Raw genomic sequence first — 22328 nt, 5'->3', positions numbered from 1 at the left:
CATAACTTTTCCCTTCTCTGATGAGGGGCCGGGGTCAGTTTGTAACAGAAAAAGTGTGACGATTGCAGGAGTGCCTAAATGTAAAAATTTATTGTTTTTCAGAAAGCCACAATCAAATAACCCTTTCTGGATTCTTCATGAAACAAAATAAAATAAAATAAAAATAATAATATAATATAATATAATAATAATAATAAATAATAAATAACAATATCACTATTAATTAGATAATAACCAAATAACCCTCTCTAAGTTCTTCACAGAAAAAGGCCAGGAAATAAATAAAACTACTGAGAAAAAAAAAATTTTTCAAAATGCTCTCTGGTATTGTTCAGGGGGCCGGACCAAATGTCGAGGCGGGCCGTAGTTTGGGGACCCCTGCTTTAATCCAACAAAAAGCGACTCCACAGAGCGATATCCAAAATGTAAATAAAAGAGCAAACTGAGAGAAATACTAGGAAAAGAAAAATCATCCACTTTGACCGTTATATCAAGAAATATAACATTATTAATTAAATAGATAATAACCAAATAACCCTCTCTGGGTTCTTCACAGAAAAAAGACAGGAAATAAATAACAATATATAAAAAAAAAAGAAAAAAATTTGTTCAGGGCGCCGGACCAAATGTGGAGGCGGGCCGTAGTTTGGGGACCCCTGGTATAGAGAATGACGCACCACGTGACTACTCTGTTGTACAATGCCGCCTCAAGTTTAACTTCATTACAATAATAATGAATCAGAAGAGTGTTTGTGTCATGTTTGTCTTCCTACAGAAACCATATTTATTGCATGTTTATTTCATAATACAAGTGGTATTTTATGCTCCTGAATGAAATGGACCACTTGGATGTGTGAACAAGCAATCGATATATTTGTTCAATTTTATAAATCCCGCGCTACGAAAATGACAGACTTCAGTCTTGCATTGAGGAAGAGGGCGCTGTGACGTGTACGGAGGAAGGAGTCCTCTTCACTATACAGCTGTACTGTTGTATGATAAGGACTAAGGATTCAGATGATTTTGCGGATTAATAAGTTTATTTTTTGCATCACGCCAGCCAAACGGCTGCAGAAAAATCTTGCTGTACGAGGGAGAGGCGTGTGCGCCTTTTTAGGGTTTCAAAAGGTACCCATTCACCGGTGGATATTGGCCAAAACAAGCCCGACTACTGTGGGACCATGGGACTTACGAGGAAGTGAGTAAACATCCTGTTTTGTATTATGTCAAATACTGGGATCATTTTAAATGTAGGTGGCTTGCATTTTATGGCTGACATGCTCCTTGTCCCCTCGGCCGACGACCAGCGGCTTGTTGCACATGCCCCCGCCGGGAGAGCACTATACTCGGCTTATTGCCCTCTTCATGTGCCCGGTGTTCTGTCAAATTTTCCGACCGATCAGAAATTGCAACTTTGTGTTAAAAATAGCCACGAATACAGCCATTACAAAGTAAACACTACAAACTTTCTTAAATAAAGGACTGCTTATGTTTGATCATGGATGAGCATGTAAAAAGCTCTCCTCATACACATTAGCTGCACATATTAGCTGCACAACAACTGCAGCCGCTCTCGTATGACTCTCGCTGTCTACGTCTTCGCCGTGTAGTAAAGCATTATTTTGCCATATTCATGTTGACCATTTGGCAGCTACGCGCTCCTCCGACGTCGGCCGGTTTGTTCAGCGGCCATTGTCCAGCTGCTTCCCCGGCGAGCTCTCCTGTCTGTAGTAGCAGGGGAACGAGCTGTCAATTGCTCTCCGCAGGGTGGGTTGCCGATCGGCGAAGACAATCGACAACCCAGTCGTCAAGTGAAGTGATCCGGGCCGCCCATTTGTCCGTCAACACATCATGTTTACCTGTTACGGCTACGTACATTCCTCCTATTTACGACGTGTTTTTCTGCTCGTTAACATTAATAATCAAAATGGTGAAGGCGTGTGTGGCGGTCGGTTGCAATAACAGAGAAGATAGACGGAGAAGACGGAGAGACTTGAAGTTCTACCGGATTCCGAGAGACCCGGAGAGAAGAGAGCGAGATGGGCTGCTGCAATTCGACGAGAAAACTGGGCTCCAAACGATTACCACAGATTATGTAGTAGTCATTTTATATCTGGTAAGATGCATTTAATATATATTTAGAGGGTTTTGGGCTGACAACCACAATTAAGATCATTGCTAGGCTAATCGCCGACAACATACACGTATGTACGTATGTAGTGAGAGTGCTATCGCTAAACCATATAAACATTAAAAGCCCTAACTCCATTGACAAACGACATGAAATACATTAGACTTGACAGTGGATGTTAGCAATAACAAAAGATTTTGAATTGAAAATTTTGTAACTCACCTTTCCAAGCACAAAATAGATTCCTGCCGAATTTTCGTGGACGAGGACCTGTTTCACCCAACCAGCAACGAAGTATTTATAAGCCTCCAAGCTCTTAAAGTTTTTCAAACTTTCGTGAGAATAGGCCGATTTTGTGTGGACAAGATAGTTGTACATATCAGGGTAGCTAGCAGATGTCAGGCAAATACGGCGGAGACAGCGGGTCGAAAAACATCGATTTAGGCATCAAATATGGATCTGGCGAATGGATAAACTGAAGCTTTTCCACATAACGCCTTTTACGCAACGCATCAAGTGAGTTTACGGCATCCGAAAGCACCGGGTCTTCCATGAAATGCATTATAAATTGCTCGATCAATTGAGACCATTGATAATACAGACACAAAATGACGGACAAGGGGGCGGAACCATACAGCGAGCACGTGATTTTGTGACGTCGGTGGGTAGGGTCTATAAAGGTTTAAAGGTCTTAAGCGTTTTTATTACATTCATATACTATAGCAACTTTTGAATATTGTCTACTGTTGTCAAATTTGCTTTCACTTGGAACACGTGTGACGAAGGTGTTGAGATAGTCCTCTGTAGAGATTTTTTCTTTTAACACAGCGTATTAATGACTGTTTCAGTGTTTCATTTTTCACAGTGATTGGCTTTTTAGTCAGTGTCTTCACTTGCCTGCTTGCTAATTCTGTGAACAGACAGGTGAATTCTCAGGGGCCTTGCCTCAGTACCCCCTGAAACAGCCCCCGCCTCTTACATCATCCTTCCTTCTCACATCCCTGAACTCCCCCCCACCCTCATCAACAACAGCACAATAACCTGTGACCCTCCACGTCTGGATGGGGAGGGCTTCAGGTGGGAGCTGGATTGTTCCAGAATGTCTCGAATGAATGCGTTGGCAGTGACACGCGCACGTAGGTGGACAAACACACACGCGCACACAAACGGATGCCCACGGGCACAATGAATCACAGACATAAAGACAGACAGACACATGAATACACACAATTGTATTCAAATATTCTTACGTACACGCAGACACACAAATATACAAATACGCACGCTCAAAAACAAGGACAAACGCACACAAATGCAAACAAGGACATACACACCCACACGCTCACAAACAAACAAAGAACAGCTTCCGAAAACCAATAAGGTGGCCAGGAAATTGTTTCTAAAATTATCTGACTGACGTTTCACCTTTCAGTGATTTTACAAAGTAAAAGCTGCACGAACCAGCAAGCACAAACAATGTAACTGGGGGACTTTAATTGTGAAAGTTGGTGTGTACAAACTGAATGTTGTGTAGGTACTGTCGTATTTTTTCAAAGTCTGCAAGTAACTGCTAAAATCATCTTATATATTGTGACTTTTGAAATAAAGGGCAAAAAGAACAAATTAACGCCCATCAATTTCCACAATAAAACCCCTTTAGGGATAATACATTTAACTGGGTGGAATTTCACAATAAAGATCACGAGCAAATTTCCAAGTGAAACTTGGTGAACTTTGACAATAGACGTCACAATCAATGTCATCCTATGTTTTTTCCTCCCACAATAAATGGTCACCAACCTGAGGGTAAAAGAATGAAGGGAAAAGGGGCTGGACCATAGACTTCACTAACAATTGACAGGAAACGGGGCGCGGAGCCGCTCTGTAGGGGGCCTATTTAAAAAAAATTAAAATTCAGACCAAAGCCGCTCGCGACCTAAAACCAATACAGGCACCTCACTTAGGCATATGTGAGTCTCCATGACCAGCGGCATCAAAAAATTCAAAGTCGTTCCCTGATAAAATCCCGATTTTTAAAAAACTTTAAATGGCTGTAAAATTCTGATTTTACGCTATATGAACAAAACTCCGAAATCAGAGATCAAATGCAGAGATCATCACCTATATTTTCAGGATCAACAGCGATATTTAAAACATATTTGCCCGAAATAGCTACTTTTTTTTTTTTTTAATTATTTTTTGAAATTTTGAACAGCTTAAACAGCTCTCAACAGCTAATAAATCCCTCAATTTTCACATCAGAAACTTAATACTTGAGGAAAGCATGCAGAATCATCTTAATTTTACCCAACAAAAGCAAATTTTGCATTTTGTTTTATACAATCACAACTTATTTAAGGTCGAAATCCAATGTCACTATTGCCTCAGCATGTATTGCCGGCTATCTGGCCCTCGTTATTTTTAGATTGAAATGTTTCATAAAATAATGCACGTAAAAGCGGAATTTTTTGTATGGATGCTGAAATGTCTAAATTACTAGTTTTTGGGCAAAAAACGGGCAGTTGGCCGAAAATTACCTGATTACTTGAATGTAAACTTACGCTATTGTGTATGGATACAAAATACAACATGGCGGCCATCACAAAACAAACAGCTTTATTAATTGATAATTCTTGTAAATGAATGCGTAAATCACAGAATTTGTATAGATATGAATGTAAAACAGTCTAGATTCTTAGTTATAAGCAAAAAAAAAAAAAAACAACAACAAAGAAACAGGCAGTTATCATTTATTTTACACAAATATTTCAAGCTAAAGTTAAGCAAATTTTTTCCATTCATTAAATTTTTTTCACGTTTCAAACTGCATGGATAGTGCTATTTTATGTAATTACCTTGAATCCTCGACCAAATCAATCTCGAGACATTCCTGCCTGCTTGTATGCACTAAAACTTTCGTCCTGTTTCCACCTAAATCCGGCGTTAGAACGCAGCGTGTGATTGAGTTTATCGCAGTGAAAGCTCCACGACACTCTGTCTGGCCCGGCCCCCTACGGGAAGCTGTGTTGCAATGTCTGTAAGAGCTGTCAAGTGATAGTTAAGTCTATGACTGGACATAAGGAAAAAGAGCTGGGACGGTGACCAGAATGGAAGAAAATATTATGCTATTAAAAAAGCAGTTGTGACAAACACAATTACGGAAGGTAAAAGAAGGGAGAAGGTGACCATAACATGACTCAGGGTAGGGCAAGCGAAAATAAATGATGTGCTTTTCTTGCTGGGAACTAGGGACTCTGGAAATTGTGTGGAGTTTAAAAAGTGTAGATTATGTTGTATTGCATTGTATGAAGTACATAGTAGATAGGGAGGGGCTAAAGGAGTGTTTGGGAGTTGCAAATCCTGAATGGTCACTAAGGAGTTTACTTGGGGAAGGGGGAGATGAAGATACCGTTAAGTATGTCAGCAAAGCACTTTTAAAATTCTTGACATATACAGTTAATGTATAGATTGTAAAGGTCGTGTAGGAGGAGGCTTCTCAGCGAAAACGAGCAGAGTGGGTGTTTTGGACGGAACGGCAAGTCTTGAGTGAATTTTCACTATATTCACAGCAGTGCCGCACTGACGTCGACTATGCATCCAATAGCAGAGGGGCAAGCGCAACAATATCTGTGCTGTCAGGCTGTTTCGGCAGATTGATACACACAATTCATGGCTGACGAAACCTTGATGAATTTCGTGAGCGAGCGCATACTCGAAAAATGGCTCTCACAACTCTACTTGCCAAGCTAAATGATATCTCGATGTGTGTTAGAGTAGAAATGTACTTCACGAAATCAATAAAAAACTATTATCCTTCTCACCAAAACTAGTAAAACATCTGACACAGCTATTATAATCTCCCCTATGCTTTGAAATCGGAAAAGTCGCTGTTCTCTTGTGCAACAAAATAAATGCATTGGTGCTTGGGATGATAGTAAATATGCTTGCTGGAGTCCACCCACTTTTTACTGCCTGACAGCATCTACGTCAGTCTACATACTCAACAGCTCCACCTGTTTTACGCTTGCCGCGGGTGTGAAACAGCCTTTAAGGAGGTAAGGCTAAACACTCTTTTTAAGTAGGAGGATGAAGTATGAACCGAATAGTTGCTTGCAATCCACCATTATTCCAAAGAAGATGAAGATAATCCTACCTGGATCAAGGACATGTTGCTAAGGTCCAACCTGAACAAGAAGTTCCTGCAAAAGAAGACAGTGTGTGAATTAGCATGTACTGTGTGTGCATGAGTGTTTGTTTGTGTCTCACCTGGCACCAACGATGAGTTCGTTCCTGGCAAGGTCGAGCGTGAGCTGGGAGAAATCCCGCACGCCCGTCCAGGAGAACGTGGCCATCCATGGACTGAGCACTGAGGAGAAGGCAAAATATTATCAGCATTTCTTAGCATAGTCTAGCCTACCATAACTGAAGCAATGTCATGGAAATTTTATATATCTTAGCATAGCGTAGGGTGACCAAACATCCTCTTTTGCCCGGTCATTTCCACTTTTCACGTCCTGTCCATATGGTCCGGCCAGGTTTTATATAAATTCATGAAAATGTCGGGTTTTCATGATTTTTCACAGGACCAATTTGAAGAGAATCCCTCTGGCCGCTGGGGGGCCTGCCTGAGTTGACGTGGCTCCTACTAGTAGGGGGAAAAGGAGTAGTTCTAAGAGACGTTTATGTTACCACCAGAGGTTGCGCTAGACATTTTCGTTGTCTGTCATTTTGACTGACAGGGTCATAAAAATCCGGTCATAGTCTATTTTTACCCGTCACTTAAATTTTTTAAATGATAATGATGACATATTCAATAGTTTAGTTTTTATTCATTTTTAATTAATATTGTAACGCTTGCTTGGCGGCGAAAAATTAGACACGGAAGTCGTGGTATTTTTCTCCCTTTTTACTCTGCTTACCGCCAACAACTCCGCCCCCAAAGAAAAAGAGGCAACGATATAGACCCCAATCACCAACGTCACACAATGATCTTAATTGTGGTTGTCAGCCCAAAATATTCTAAATATATATTAAATGCATCTTACCAGATATAAAATGACTACTACATAGTCTGTGGTGATCGTTTGGTGCCCATATTTCTTGTCGAATTACAGCAGTCCATCGCGCTCTCATCTTCGGGTCTCTCAGAATACGGTAGAACTTAAGTCTCTCCGTCTATCTTCTCTGTTACAGCAACCAACCGCCACACACGCCTTCACCATTTTGATTATTAATATTAACGAGCAGAAAAACACGCTGTAATAGGAGGCATGTACGTAGCGGTAATGTGTAAACATGACGATATGGCGGCTCCAGTCAGGGGGGCGGAGTTGTGACGTCATGTGATTGGGGTCGATACACAGGTGGCAATCTTGTCCATCAATTGGATGACGCACTGGCACACCGGGTGCACCAATAAGAACCTCGCGTTGATGTGTCAATCACGGTGCCGCCGCCAGACCCCGGTGACGCTACAATATTCTGACAGAAGAGCCAACGACGTCATGCATTAAGAGAGACAATAGCTAATTAATATGCTAACTCGCCACCCTGTGGTCTGGGGTGTGAATTGCAACCTGTCAAAATGACGGACGGACTTCAGCTTTTTCCGTCACCGTTTTAAAAAAACCGGTCAACGACGGAAAATATCCGGTTAACGCGACCCCTGGTTACCCCCATCCCCAAGGGGCCGCTATCCTTTTTTAATATGACTGGCATTAAAAATTTAATTTAATTATTTAATGTCAATCATGTGTCTTCTGTTGTAAATTGGGTTATATGTGTACTGGAGTCAGTATGCATTTCGCGTAATGCAATCATGTCCATAAATGGAGTTGTTTTTCACAGAAAACCGCCGACAGTTAGTTTTGCCTCAGATAATCATGGACTTTAACTGCCAACAATGATCATGGACTTTTAACTGCCAACCAGCAAGGCTCATGACCTATTTTGCAAGATGAGTTAATCACCAAACAGACACACCTCCTTATCTGTACAGCATATAAGCAACGCCGAGCTCTCTGTTCAGTGTGCATTTTTCTACACAGCTTTGTTCTGCAATCCAGTCTAGCCATCTCACCTGAATTGAAAACGAACACGCAGAGGACCTGACAGACTGCCTCCAACAGTACACAGAGATACAGTATATTGTATTAGTCTTACAGTAATTGTTCTGCGTTCGTGTATTTGGTTGAATGTTAGGATTGTTTTCTAGGTACCTGTGGTTCTTAGGCCTCAGGGTTCCGTCATCTATGTTAATAAGAGTTTTTTACGATCAATACGTATACTGTAAAATCAAATGCTCATGTACCCAAAAGAGTAATTAATTCGAAAACACACTTATTTTACTTTCGATACAAATTTACGCATGCGTGCGCAGTCACAGACTGTATTAGGGGTGTAACGGTACACAAAAATCTCGGTTCGGTACGTACCTCGGTTTTGAGGTCACGGTTCGGTTCATTTTCGGTACAGTAAGAAAACAGAATGCAAAATATAAATGTGTTAGTTGTTTGTTACACACCTTTGTGCTTTCAACAATAGGAACATTAGCCTATACAAAGCTAGAATTCTGCTCAAAAAGTAGCGGGTATTTAAAGATAATCCAACAACAATTTGCCTTTCAGACCCCGGGTATTGGTCAGCTTTCTTTCTGAAAGAAAGAAGAAAAAAGAAGTCCTGTGCTAAAGAGAAACGCAATCCCAATGACAAAGATTTTAACATGTATTTTACAAATGAAATGCCTCAATGAATCATTTTGTTTGCAAAAGCTTTATTGGTGGATTTTCTCAATTTAAAGCGCCACACAGAAATTAATAAATTTAATTGTGTAAGCAGGATCTGTGTATAATTCTTATTATTTAATTACAGGTGTTTTAGCTCATTTCAATTTATTTTATTTAAATGGGTTATTATTTATTTTATTATGTGTTTGTATTTTACAAATGTGATCAAGTATTCATTTATATTGTATATTTTATGTTGTATAACTTTAGTCCCTATGTGAATATTAGTCCCTACTTGTTTTGTTGTGGTAGGAGGGTTTTGTATTGAACAAGGGGCCGTGTTGGTTATTATTATGGCAGAGAAGACAGCAGTAAATCAACAAAGACAAGTCAACTGTGGACTCAAAAAGTTGGTTACGATCCACTATATTTTTACACAAGTGACTTCTGGTCTGGTCTGCTACCGGTAGTAGTATTGACACAGGAGGGCCGCGTCTCGCGTCAAATAATAAACTCTGCCGTTCTTTTCGCGTGCGTCGTGTTGAGCCACTTCTGGGACGCGTCGAACACGCGGCCGCACTGCGACTGGTGTGCATTGGCTGATTGACTTTAACGCCCGCGTTTCACTGCGTTGTCGCGCCGTTGACGTTTCTGGGTTATACTGTTCAACCGTGTTGGTCCTCAATATAGTAGAGAAGACGGAGTAAAGAAACTGTAACCTGATCGACTCACAGCCTCGAAAAGTAAGAGTTACATTACTTCAGAAACTCGTTCGCTACGCCACCATTCCGAACCGAGCACCACGTACCGAAACGGTTCAATACAAATGCATGTACCATTACACCCTTAGACTGTATACATACATACTGACATCTTACGTCTGAATTTTTTATCCAGACGGAGGAGGCACACTTTAAATATATATTAAAATGATATAGGCACCTTTGAGTGAACTTCGAGAAATATTCAAGTATCTCGAGGCCAGGCCAACTGTCCTCTTTTTTGGAAATCGAAATATAGTCACCCTAGCATAGCAGAACTGGTGTAAGCGCGTATGAAGCTGTTGGACAACTAGCAAAAGATCACATCAGACTTCATGTCATTTTTTTACCAGCGCTTGAATACAAAGTGTGCAATTAAAGTTACTATTTAGTCTCTAATTAGGCGAGCCCGCCCCCTTTCTGTTCCTCTTAAAGCGACAGTAAACATCCGTCTGTTGAGAATTCCTACAGTGAGGAACGAAAGACATTTATCCTCTCGCTTACAAGCCTTTTTATACGCACCGCCTGTTCAATCCCCTCGTAAGCTGCCCACAGCTGGGACCGTAAAGCCACCCCATGTCCCCGCATTAACACCTACTCCCCTTTCCTCACTGTTGATTTGCCGGCTTGAGTGTTTTTATTTTGTTGTCACATTTTGTGTGGCGTAGACAAAAACTCGGAGTCCATTTAAAACACATTCATAAAATGTCTTGTTCTTTTTTTTTTTTTTATTGTTAGAGCCGTTTTTAAAAAATGGAATACATTGATTCATTTCCTCAACACTTCATCACGACCAGATGGAATTTGTTTATTTTTAAATTTTGTAAATTTATTAAACATAAGAACAACAACAGAAGGTCCAGTTTACATTGGTATGAAAAAGTATCTGAAACTTTTGGAATTTCTTACATTTCTGCATAAAATCACCATCAAATGTGATCTGATCTTTGTCAAAATCACACAGATGAAAATAGAGTGTCTGCTTTAACTAAAAAAAAAAAAAGTGCTCGTTTAATGTTCGCAAAAGCCACTTGGAAACTCCACAGTGTTTTAACAAAATATTTTGTCACTGATGAAACCAAAGTTGAATTGTTTGGGAGCGACACACAACGTCATGTGTGGAGGAAAAATGGAACAGCTCACCAACACCACCACAAAGCATGGTTGAGGGGTTGTTTTGCTACCTCAGGGCCTGGACAACTTGCAATCATTAACTGAAGAATGAATTCAAAAGTTTATCAGGATGTTTTGCAGGAAAACCTGAGGCCCTGTCAGACAGTTGAAGCTAAAAAGAAGATGGATGCTGCAACAAGACAATGATGAAAAACACAGAGGTAAATCAATTTCAGAATGGTTTCAGAAGAACAAAGTACATGTTCTGGTTTGACCAAGACAATTTCCAGACTTGAACCCAATTGAGAGGCTGTGGCATGACCTAAAGACAGCGATTCATGCCAGACATCCCAGGAATCTAACTGAAATACAGCAGTTTTGTTGAGAAAAATGGGCCAAGATTAGTCCTGATCAATGTGCCAGACTGATCTGCAGCTACAGGAAGCGTCTGGTTGAAGTTATTGCTGCCAAAGGGGGGAGGGGGTGGGGGCACAAAATATTAAATGTGATTGTTTACTTACTTATTTTTCCCCCTTCTGTCATTGTTTGCATACTATCCTCATTAAAATATGAAAATGCATTAATGTGTGGGTGATTTTAGTTAAAGCAGACAATGTTTTTTCATCTGTGTGATTTTGACAAAGATCACTTTTGATGGTGATTTAATGCAGAAATGTCCTAGAAATGTACCAAGATACTTTTTAATACCAGTGTATGAAGGGTGACTTTCAAAAAAATAATCTTACATGACAACAAATTGTGACTAAACAAGTGGAATTGCACAATAAAGGTCATATGCAAAGGCACGTACAATATACATCTTATACTGGAGGAGGACTTTCAAATGTAAAGTGACATGCAACAGTATGCCTAGAGGAGAATAAAAAATAAATAAAGTATTTCAACCCCTTATCATCCAGCTTCAACATGACTTTAAACAAAAGTCACGATCAACTTTCACAATAAAAGAGCAATAACAAAACATGCAGTATGTACGTACGTGACTTTCAAAATAAAGGGAATGCTCCGTGATTGGTGATCTTCACAATACTTTCACAATAAAAGCCAAAAGCAACCACAAAATTCAGTCAATAAAAGCCAAAAGCAACCACGAAATTCAGTATTATGAAAAGCTTAATGCGTTTGGAGTCTTTCAAAATAAAAGTGCCATGCTTGCACTAGCTGTTTTTCACAATAAAGTCATGTGCCACCATCTCATACATGGTTGATCGCCAAAATAAAAGTCACTTGCTATCTGCTTGTACATAATAACTTTCAGAATACTATAAAAGTCTTTCTAACCACTAGCCTATGACTGAGCTGAAGCTACAGTTTTAGTCAGTTGACCCGGACGCCATTCCTGTGGCGACCGGTCTTCATTGCTGTTTCGCGGCCTCTCGTCGCTCTGATCATTTACGCCGACCCGTCCCCTTTGCTCCCTCGCTCTCGTTCGGCCGGAACGAAATTGGGAGAACGGGGCGAGATAGCGGCTGCAGCTTGAGGTAGATCAAGAGATAAGACTTGGCAGTCGTGATCTTAAAAAGAAATCTTCTGAAAAACATTGGATGTGCTGGAGCAGTTGTTATCCACCTTTCTTTCACACCAAGAACTCAGTTGACTTCTATTGATACAATTCCACCTGAGAGAGCTATTGGCAAGGTCATGCTAGGCAGAATTAGGGATTAGTCTTGCGTGTTGTTGCAGAAAGGTAGATGCTTTGTAATTACTTTTGATTAAAGACATTTGAGCTAGCTGACTCTACCAATTCTTTAAACTTTTGAGCATTGCCTCTTGTTTTACTTGCAGGGGGTGTCCAAACATTTTTCTCTAATGGCCGCTTTCAGAAAAACCAAAGGATGCAAAGGCTAACAAATCCTTCCACTTTGATATGTAAAACAGAGAACTGGAATCAGGAAACAAAGATCAGGTTTTTAAAATTGCTCCCGACGCCCCAGTCAAATTCGATTGGACGTCAATCGCTGTCAACGGCAGTGAAAAGTTATCACTCAATACAAGCCTTTACCAGTGAAATGGATTTGATGTCGATAACTTGAAATGGCAGTACAAACTACAAAATAATCCACAGGTATAAGCAGGTGTGAAAGTGGGCCAGAACGGTCAGGAACACAGTTCCGGTATAAGATTCAGGACGAGAACACAGTTCCGGTATAAGATTCAGGGCCGGACTGCTGTTCCGGTACACGGTGCTTTGATTCCAAAAATATGACGGCAACTGTCAAAACGCTATGTGAAAAAAAAATGCTAAATTGCGACACACGCATTTCCTCTCCAAGAATTAAACAATCTATCAACATCAGATTTACATACACAAGTGTTAACAACAAGCAAAATAAAGTGCTTGTGTAGCGTAATCCGTTTCCACCGATATTTATTATGTATTTTATTCCACGGACGGCATGGAGGTTTCCCCAGCTGCTGAAGTTATCTGAGTCTGACGATGATGAGTCACGTCAGTGCGAATGCACACAGCAAAGCAAAACGCCTGGACTCATTTATCCGCTCAATTGGCTGACATACTGACATGTGATCAGCACAGATACAATTGTGGTCAAAAGTTTACATACACTTGTGAAGAACATAATGTCATGGCTCTCTTGAGTTTCCAGTTATTTCTACAACTCTGATTTTTCTCCGATAGTATGATTGGAACAGATACTTCTTTGTCACAAAAAACATTCATGAAGTTTGGTTCTTTTATGACTTTATGGGTTAACAGAAAAAGTGATCAAATCTGCTGGGTCAAAAATATACATACAGCAACACGAATTAGCAATTTCTTGTGAGTGATTATTGACTTGAACAATCATTGACTTGAACAAGTCAGGAAAGTCACTTGGAGCCATTTCAAAGCAGCTGCAGGTCCCAAGAGCAACAGTGCAAACAATTGTTTGTAAGTATAAAGTGCATGGCACTGTTTTGTCACTGCCACGATCAGGAAGAAAACGCAAGCTATCACCTGCTGCTGAGAGAAAATTGGTCAGGAGGGTGAAGATTCAACCGAGAATCACCAAAAAGCAGATCTGCCAAGAATTAGAAGCTGCTGGAACACATGTGTCAGTGTCCACAGTCAAGCGTGTTTTGCATCTCCATGGACTGAGAGGCTGCCGTGCAAGAAGGAAGCCCTTGCTCCAAAAGCGGCACCTTAAGACTCGACTGAAGTTTGCTGCTGATGACATGGACAAAGATAAGACGTTCTGGAGGAAAGTTCTGTGGTCAGACGAAACAAAAATCGAGCTGTTTGGCCACAATGCCCAGCAATATGTTTGGAAGAGAAAAGGTGAGGCCTTTAACCTCAGGTACACCATGCCTACCGTCAAGCACGGTGGTGGTAATATTATGCTGTGGGGCTGTTTTGCTGCCAATGGAACTGGTGCTTTACAGAGAGTAAATGGGATAATGAAGAAGGAGGATTACCTTCAAATTCTTCAAGATAACCTAACGTCATCAGCCCGAAGATTGGGTCTTGGGCGCAGTTGGGTGTTCCAACAGGACAATGACCCCAAACACACATCAAAAGTGGTAAAGGAATGGCTAAATCAGGCTAGAATTAAGGTTTTCAAATGGCCTTCCCAAAGTCCCATTTAGAACTTGTGCACAATGCTGAAGAAACAAGTCCATGTCAGAAAGCCATCAAATTTAACTGAACTGCACCAATTCTGTCAAGAGGAGTGGTCAAAGATTCAACCAGAAGCTTGCCAGAAGCTTGTGGATGGCTACCAAAAGCGCCTAATTGAAGTGAAAATGGCCAAGGGACATGTTACCAAATATTAGCGCTGCTGTATGTATATTTTTGACCCAGGAGATTTGATCACTTTTTTCTGTTCACCCATAATAAAGTCATAAAAGAACCAAACTTCATGAATGTTTTTTGTGACAAAGAACTATCTGTTCCAATCACTCTATCAGAGAAAAATCAGAGTTGTAGAAATAACTGGAAACTCAAGAGAGCCATGACATTATGTTCTTCACAAGTGTATGTAAACTTTTGACCACAACTGTAGTTAGCTCTGTTTGGTTCAAATGTGCATGTTTTCTGGAACAGCAAAAAAAAATAAAAGTTTGTTGAATGGATGCGACAAAAAAAGGGCAATGCAACAGAAAATGGGTGAAATCTTTAAGAGCAAAGAAAGAGTTGAGGAGGCTTATTTATCATATTTAGTTTAATTTGCTCCTATGGGGAGGTTCAGAACATCTTAGCTGTCAATGTGCAATTTGGACTTATATTTGTTCATTTATATTAGGCTACTTATTCATTTCCTTATTATTTTAAAAAGTCAATGTTTACGCGTTTTTCAAAATATATTCCATTTCACTCTGCATAATATAAGTCATTTGTACTTATTTTTCTGAATGTATGTTACTTATATCTTTATTATTATTTTTTTTAAAAAAAGAAAGAAAGCAAAAGTAAATGTTTACATTAACTTCAATTGTAATATACATCCTATGTTCATGGGGAGTTAAAATTGAGATTTGGCATTAAGTATGTGAGGAAATGAGGGAAATTAAAAATTGGGAGATGGAGGATGGTTGGGGTTATTGCTGTTTTTTTTAACTTTTATTTTGCAAATCATTGGAAAAAAATACAATTTTGAATGAAAATCAGTTTTTGTATGTGTTATAGAAATCACTGTGCTAAAACAGTTTTCTTTGCATTTCAGTAGTTTTAGGAGGTTTGACCCCCACTACCCCAAAAATGAAAAAAATTAATAAATAAATGAACAAAATTTCTGGCTCCGTGGCGACCTTCACGTCAGGGAGTTCCGTCAAGAAATTGTAGCCACTTTTACCCCTGCGTATAAGGATACACATACTGTACATACATACTGTATGTGTGTGTATATTAGGGGTGCGTATTGCCTCATATCTGGCTATACGATACATATCACTATCAGATTCGATCCCGGTTAATCCGGATACTACACTTGAAAAATATTATTGGAATATTTGTATATTTGTTTGTTTTTATAAGAGAGAGAGAGAGGACAAAACTTGAGAAAAAGAAATTCCATATATCCATCAGGTGTAGTTTTGGTTTAAGCAAAGCAAAGGACTGTCTGTCAGGTGCTTGTCACATGATCTGTTTGAAAAATTATTTTGACCCAATATGAAATACATTGCTCTAAATACTTTACACTTGTTCATTTCATTCATTTCTGTTGTTTGTTTTATTGCTTTTAAACTTTAAACTAACTTTTATAGACAACATTTTACGAGCTAGGTCTTTATTTTAAATTCATATATATAGGAAATTCAATTACATGCAATGACATTTTTTGGGCACTGCCCCGCCTGCCTCCCCTCAATCTCCGCGTATGCATAAAAGTGCATTTATATCAATTCATTCCTAAAACCTCATCCAGTACTCAAGTAAAAATGCTTTTGTTTTATGTTCGAACAACATATGGCTTTCATTATAACATTTTATATTTTTCTAGTGCAAACCTGCTTTAGTCCACACCTGCTTAAATGCAGGTTTCTAAATTCTCCATGCCTCTGTTTTTGCAGTAAAAGCTAAAATCAGCCAATTGACGTTTTCTATTTTCTTTTTGTGCAAACCTGATTTAGTCCACACCTGCTTAAATGCAGGATTCTAAATTCTCTATGCCTCTGTTTTTGCAGTAAAAGCAAAAATGAGCCCAAATTTCAGACTTATAAAAAAATTATTTCCAGCAAAATGACCCGAAGTACCTCATCCGCCATTGCTGATACGTGCCACCCGCAGCACACACTCCAACAGCAGCTAATGTTACTGTTTACATTGACTGACACTGGGCTGCTATACGTGTGTAAACACCCCAGTAATGGCGGCCAATCACTACAGGGCGATGAACACAAATCTCTCCTTGGATTAGTCTAATGTTGTTGTTACTTCAGCAGACTACAAGGCAATGCTGCTGCGCGCTGCCAACTACTGGACGGGAGTAGAAGTGCAGCCACTCAATTGTTTATTTCCACCAAAAACACAGTGTAAGGATCGATACAGATGGATTTTAAATCGAGACGAGAATTACGTTACGTAATATCGCGATATATCTCAGAATCAATTTTTTTAACATCCCTTATATTACATATTTATATTTATACAACATATACAAACTTTGCTGAACAAAATCTCCAGCAACACCAAAAAACATCAAGAGAATCACAACCAAGAAAGCTCAATTTAACACTTTTTATTATCAAGATTAGGTAGTATATTTAAGGTTAAAAAAAATTCTGAAATTCTACAGATTCCTACAATGATTTCAACATGTTGTCACGTTTGACCCCTGAGATAATAGAGACCATATTCACTGATATTTTCAGAATTTCCCGCCGGCCAATAAAAACTGAGCAGCTGCATTGGCACAGTTGGCCCGCAGGCCGTTGTTTGGCAGTGTTGTCAGATTACAGTGACCCGTTACATAGTAACGGGTTACTGTAATCTGATTACTTTCTTTCGGTAACTAGTAATCTAACGCGCTTATTTTTCCAAACCAATAATCTGATTAATTATTTGTTTCTTCCGTGTCTACGCGTTATTATTTCGTTATTGCCCCATAATGGATGTAAAACGAAGAATAATGTAGTCACACACGAAGAACATTTCGAATAGAAAATGTTAGAAAGGTTACAATCGACTAACTACGTGTTCGTTTCCATGGTAGTCACTCATAGCTTCCTGTTTTGGTTTCGTGTCACAGGTTTTTTGGGACTGAGAAAGGAAGAGGAACTCGGTGCACATTCGAGCAGAGTGCAGCCACCTGTTGAGATGTGCGTAGGAACGTTGATCTGTGTGCGTCCATGAATGAACATATTTTTCCTCCATTCTGGAGGGTTCCATCAATAGGTTGTAGCCACTACATGCGCGGCCGTTTCATAGCTTTGCCGTTGCAACGGCGGATAGTCATTGCTACAAATTGGCAAGCATTATTTACATCATATTCGTGTTGCACATTTATGCCGTGAGGTGACGTGTTCGTTTAGCATCTTTGGGATGTGTTGTAAGTCCAATTGACTGTAAAGTGCTTAGTTGCAGTCACGTTTTGTGGCCAAATTGACCGTGTGTGTGTACGGTGTACTTCCAGGTTGTGCGCGCATCCTCGCCTGCCCCCACCTTTGTGTTTATTGCACAGTGCAATTCATATGTGTGTTGTTGATTATTGTGCAGTCATTAAGCCTTTTGTGAAAAATTCTGATCTTCCCCTTTAAATTCAATTATCGGAAAGTCAATTACATGCAATGACATTTTTCTGTTGACATTTCTATGTTGAGGCAGCAAAGGGATAAAAATTGGTAAAAAGTAACAGATAAATTACTTTCAAAGTAACTTAGTTATTTTCATAATAAAGTATTCAGTAAAGTAACTAGATTAATTACTGATTATGCCTCAAAAAAGTAAATTACTTTTTCAAGTAATCTGTGACAACACTGTTGTTTGGACACCACTGCCTTACAATGACACTGTATTTGATCTAAGATACTTTTGACTAGCCGATGACATGACTGGGATAGCTTGTGGCAAATGTCCTATAACTAGGCCATGGTTTTAAACCATGACACTTGTGACTGATTGTGGTCAATTCCTGCTATTATGTTTCTAAGCAGAGCTCTTCCAATTGGAGCTTTCAAATATCTCAGGATGCAAAGCGAGTCGCTCAACAGCAACAAAAATCCCAATGTTTGTACCCTCAAACGCTCCTCGTTTAGCCTCAGCATGCTAATGTAGAACATCGCAATGAAATCCAGGATTTATGGGATTGATTTCCTCCCCGACTCTCTGGCTTCAAAGACTGTTGCAATTGTTAAAAAGAAAACTCCTCCGTGGTGCCTTCTCTGTCGGAAATGAAGACGAACGGAAAGAAAAGTTGACTTTGATTGAAGGGCAGCATTAGCCCCGTTAGCGTCGATAGCTGTCGATGAGGGAGTTATAAGGAAGTATTAACGTCGTGGCTGCTCTATTCAGATGATTGATGGGCCGCGAGCGCTCGGGCGGCAGCTCCAATTAGGGCCGCCTCGGTAATCAAGACTGAAGACGGAAGAAGGCCGCGGTGCGCTACGTTATTGTTGTTTTTCCTATTCGTTTATTACCCGAGCGCTCGGATCACAAGCTGATGCAAAACGTCGGAGATGGAGCAGGGTGCAAATTAGATTTATAGAGTCGAGGCAGGGATTTTGTGTAAACAGAAAAAGAAAGGAAAAGAAATAGCTGGGATTGTTTCTGCTCTCAAGGGAGATTGCCGCCGTGATTTGGAGGAAAACATTCAATGAATTACTTTGCTGTTCATTTTATTCAAAGGTGGAATTAAAGCTAGTGCGACCTTCTTTTTTTCAATCCCGAGAGGAACATTGTCTTCATTTTGAAGGATATTGCTGTATGCAAAGGTGCGAAGATTATCAGAACCACGAATAAAAAGGGTACCCTGAAAAACTTGCAAATCACTTTGTTGTATTTCAGTTTTTCTAGCTCACTTGCAGCTTTTTTAGTGGAGTTTTTGTTGGCAGAGATGAGACTCACAACACAGCAGCCAAAAGCAACAAAACAATTTGTGCGTGTTTGCTCACATTCTGCTGGCCTCCATTTCACAGCTGCTGCGGTTCTAGCCGCACTGTCATGCTGCCAAATAGTGATCTGACACAAAATAATCCAGATTAAGGGCCAAGAGCTAGTTCTTTCTCTAAACCAGGGGTCCTCAAATACAAATCTTGAAGGGCCACAATTCTTTTTTTCATACAAGCATGGGTCCATTTCTTCATGTTGGTCAAGTACAAGGCAGGTCGAAGGTGGTACAGTTGGTTTTCTTTTGACCAAAGAAAAATACAGTGCATATTCTGATTAAATAAAAACAAAACATTTTCTTGATTTAAAATAGAAATACAAAAACAAACAAAAAAAAAAACATGCAAGTACAATGTGTTCACATGTACACTAAATAATTGACTAGATCTGTCATTAAGGTGCAAACAATAACTATTGACAGTACATTTTGTAACTGTAAAACACTGCTGTACAAAAAAGAAGGTGCAATCAAAATAATTATTGACAGTAAGTTTAACTGTAACACAAATGGCATTTGGGGGTCACAAAGCTGTTTACTCACCTCATCAGCCAATACTTCAGTGCGTCTTGTCTAATGAATCTGAGAGTGAGATTTGTTTGATTTTTGTTGTCATTTCCTCCTTTTCCTTCGAACATTGCTCCCATCACTTCAGTCATTCACTTTTATTATTTCTCCATCAGAAAACTGCTTCTTATGTATGGCCAACACCATAGGCGGCTCTACTATTCAGGCAAAGTAGACGATTGCCTTAGGCCCCCAACCAGTAAGGGGCCCCCAACCAGCTACCCTTGCCCCAACGAGCAACGGCTTGGGCCACCGGAGCCAGCAGCACCCCCAACTAGGGTTGTTCTGATCATGTTTTTTTGCTCCCCATCCGATCCCGATCGTTTTAGTTTGAGTATCTGCCGATCCTGATATTTCCCGATCCGATTGCTTTTTTTTTGCTCCCGATTCAATTCCAATCATTCCCGATAATTTTTCCCGATCATATACATTTTGGCAATGCATTAAGAAAAAAATGAATAAAACGAATATATACATTCAACATACAGTACATAAGTACTGTATTTGTTTATTATGACAATAAATCCTCAAGATGGCATTTACATTATTAACATTCTTTCTGTGAGAGGGATCCACGGATAGAAAGACTTGTAATTCTTAAAGGATAAATGTGACTTTGTATATTGTGACTAAATATTGCCATCTAGTGTATTTGTTGAGCTTTCAGTAAATGATACTGTAGCCATTTAACTTCTGCCCAAATGCATGATGGGAAGTGCAACCATGACTGTGCGTCGTGGTACCAATTGATATATCTTCTCTGCGTTGGGAAATAACATAGGGTGTTAAGAATAAGATCAACTACTACCTTTCTTCCCCACATTGCTTCCCACGATTATTCTAGTCGTTGGGAGAGGAAATGTAAGCATTTAGCCATTTAAAAAAAGGCTCCAAAGGCTGCCAAAATTCACTCTACTCATTTTACACTGCCTTTTAGCTCTATATACCGTATGGGTAAAACGGCGCCATTATAGATTGAACGCGACAATGCGTGAGTGGGTCGTGCAGCGCATGCGTTAATTGCGTTAAATATTGTAACGTGATATATGTAAAAAAAAATATTAATTCTCGCCGTTAACGCGATAAATTTGATAATCCTACCTTAAGCTTAAACTAAAGTCTCTGGAAGAGTGTAACACATTATGTCTGTGACGTTAAATACAATTAGAGAACGATTTAATCAAAAATTAGTCGGCGTCTCGGCGAGTAGAAGTGACAGCAGCGCTCAAACGGCGGAAGAGTAGGCTGTGTGACATTGCATGTGACGCAGCTCAGTGACCTGTTCAAAAACAAACTTTATTGAGTGCGCCAAAAAAAAAAAAAAAAAAAACTTTATTGGGTCGCATTCAGTGTTGTTAATCTTACTGAAAAAAAGTAATTAATTATAGTTACAAATTACTTCTCCCAAAAAGTAATTGCGTTAGTAACTCAATTACCTGAATGTAAGAGTAATTAATTACTTGGCAAAGTAATTGGTGATAATTACTTTTTTTTTTTTTTTCCTAAAAAAAAAAAAAAAAAAAACATTGGCCACACTATGTAAAGTTTTTTGTGAAGGTTTTTGGTACAATTGGCCTGAGCCCAATTCTTTACCCTAATTTACCCTTTACCCTGAATCAACTGTTAAAAGTTGTTAAAATTGCTCCCATTATTGCATTAGTTCCCTTCTCTCTACTTTCGACATATGAAAGTTTTAAAACTGTGTCATCATTTAAAGATAGATTCAAGTCAAGATTTTGCCGATTTAGAAGTATTTTAGATAAAAAGTTACTTAGGTTCGCTAGGAAGGTTCTCTACAACAGAGCCGTAATAAAAGGTCTACTGCTTTAAGATGGCGGCTGTTTACTAACGCGTCTAGTGCCGTGTCTGTCATTTTGCATCTAGTTATATCTATAGACCCTACTCACCTACGTCACAAAATGGGCGTGTCGCTGTCTCCGGCCGCCATATTGTACCTCTTTTTCAGACCTATTCTCATTGTTTTCAATTAGTCGAGCAAGTTATAGAGCAATTCATGGAAGCCCCGGTGTTATCTGACGCTGTAAACTCATTGGATCCGTTGCATAAAAGGGGTTACGTGGAAAAGCTTCAGTTTATCCATTTGCCAGATCCGTATTTGATGCCTAAATCGATGTTTTTCGACCCGCTGGCTTCGCCTGACATCTGATATCCTGATATTTACAACAATCTTGTCCACACAAAATCAGCCTATTCTCACGAAAGTTTGAAAAACTTTAAGAGCTTGGAGGCTTATAAATGCTACGTTGCTGGTTGGGTGAAACAGGTCCTCATACACGAAAATTCGGCAGGAATCTTGTGCTCGGAAGGTGAGTTACGAAATTTTCAATTCAAAATCTTTTGTTCTTGCTAACATCCACTGTCAAGTCTAATGTATTTCATATCATTTGTCAATGGAGCTAGGGCTTTTAATGTTTATATGGTTTAGCGATAGCACTCTCACTATATACAT

General features: G+C 39.5%; 1 protein-coding gene across 4 annotated transcripts in view; it reads right to left on the bottom strand.

Annotated features, from left to right (window-relative positions):
• Positions 1 to 22328, bottom strand: part of sema5ba (sema domain, seven thrombospondin repeats (type 1 and type 1-like), transmembrane domain (TM) and short cytoplasmic domain, (semaphorin) 5Ba) — a 242106-nt gene that overhangs the window by 144259 nt on the left and 75519 nt on the right. For all 4 annotated transcript variants that reach the window (XM_057852117.1, XM_057852115.1, XM_057852114.1 and 1 more), the window contains exons 3-4: positions 6398 to 6497; positions 6285 to 6330 (exon numbers count right to left, since the gene is read on the bottom strand). In XM_057852117.1, the coding sequence (XP_057708100.1) occupies positions 6285 to 6330; positions 6398 to 6497 (146 nt within the window). The remainder of the gene's footprint in view (positions 1 to 6284; positions 6331 to 6397; positions 6498 to 22328) is intronic.

The sequence above is a fragment of the Corythoichthys intestinalis genome, chromosome 12 (genome assembly GCF_030265065.1).
Source record: "Corythoichthys intestinalis isolate RoL2023-P3 chromosome 12, ASM3026506v1, whole genome shotgun sequence".
Classification (NCBI taxonomy): Eukaryota; Metazoa; Chordata; class Actinopteri; order Syngnathiformes; family Syngnathidae; genus Corythoichthys; species Corythoichthys intestinalis.
This window is presented reverse-complemented; position numbering and strand designations above follow the sequence as displayed.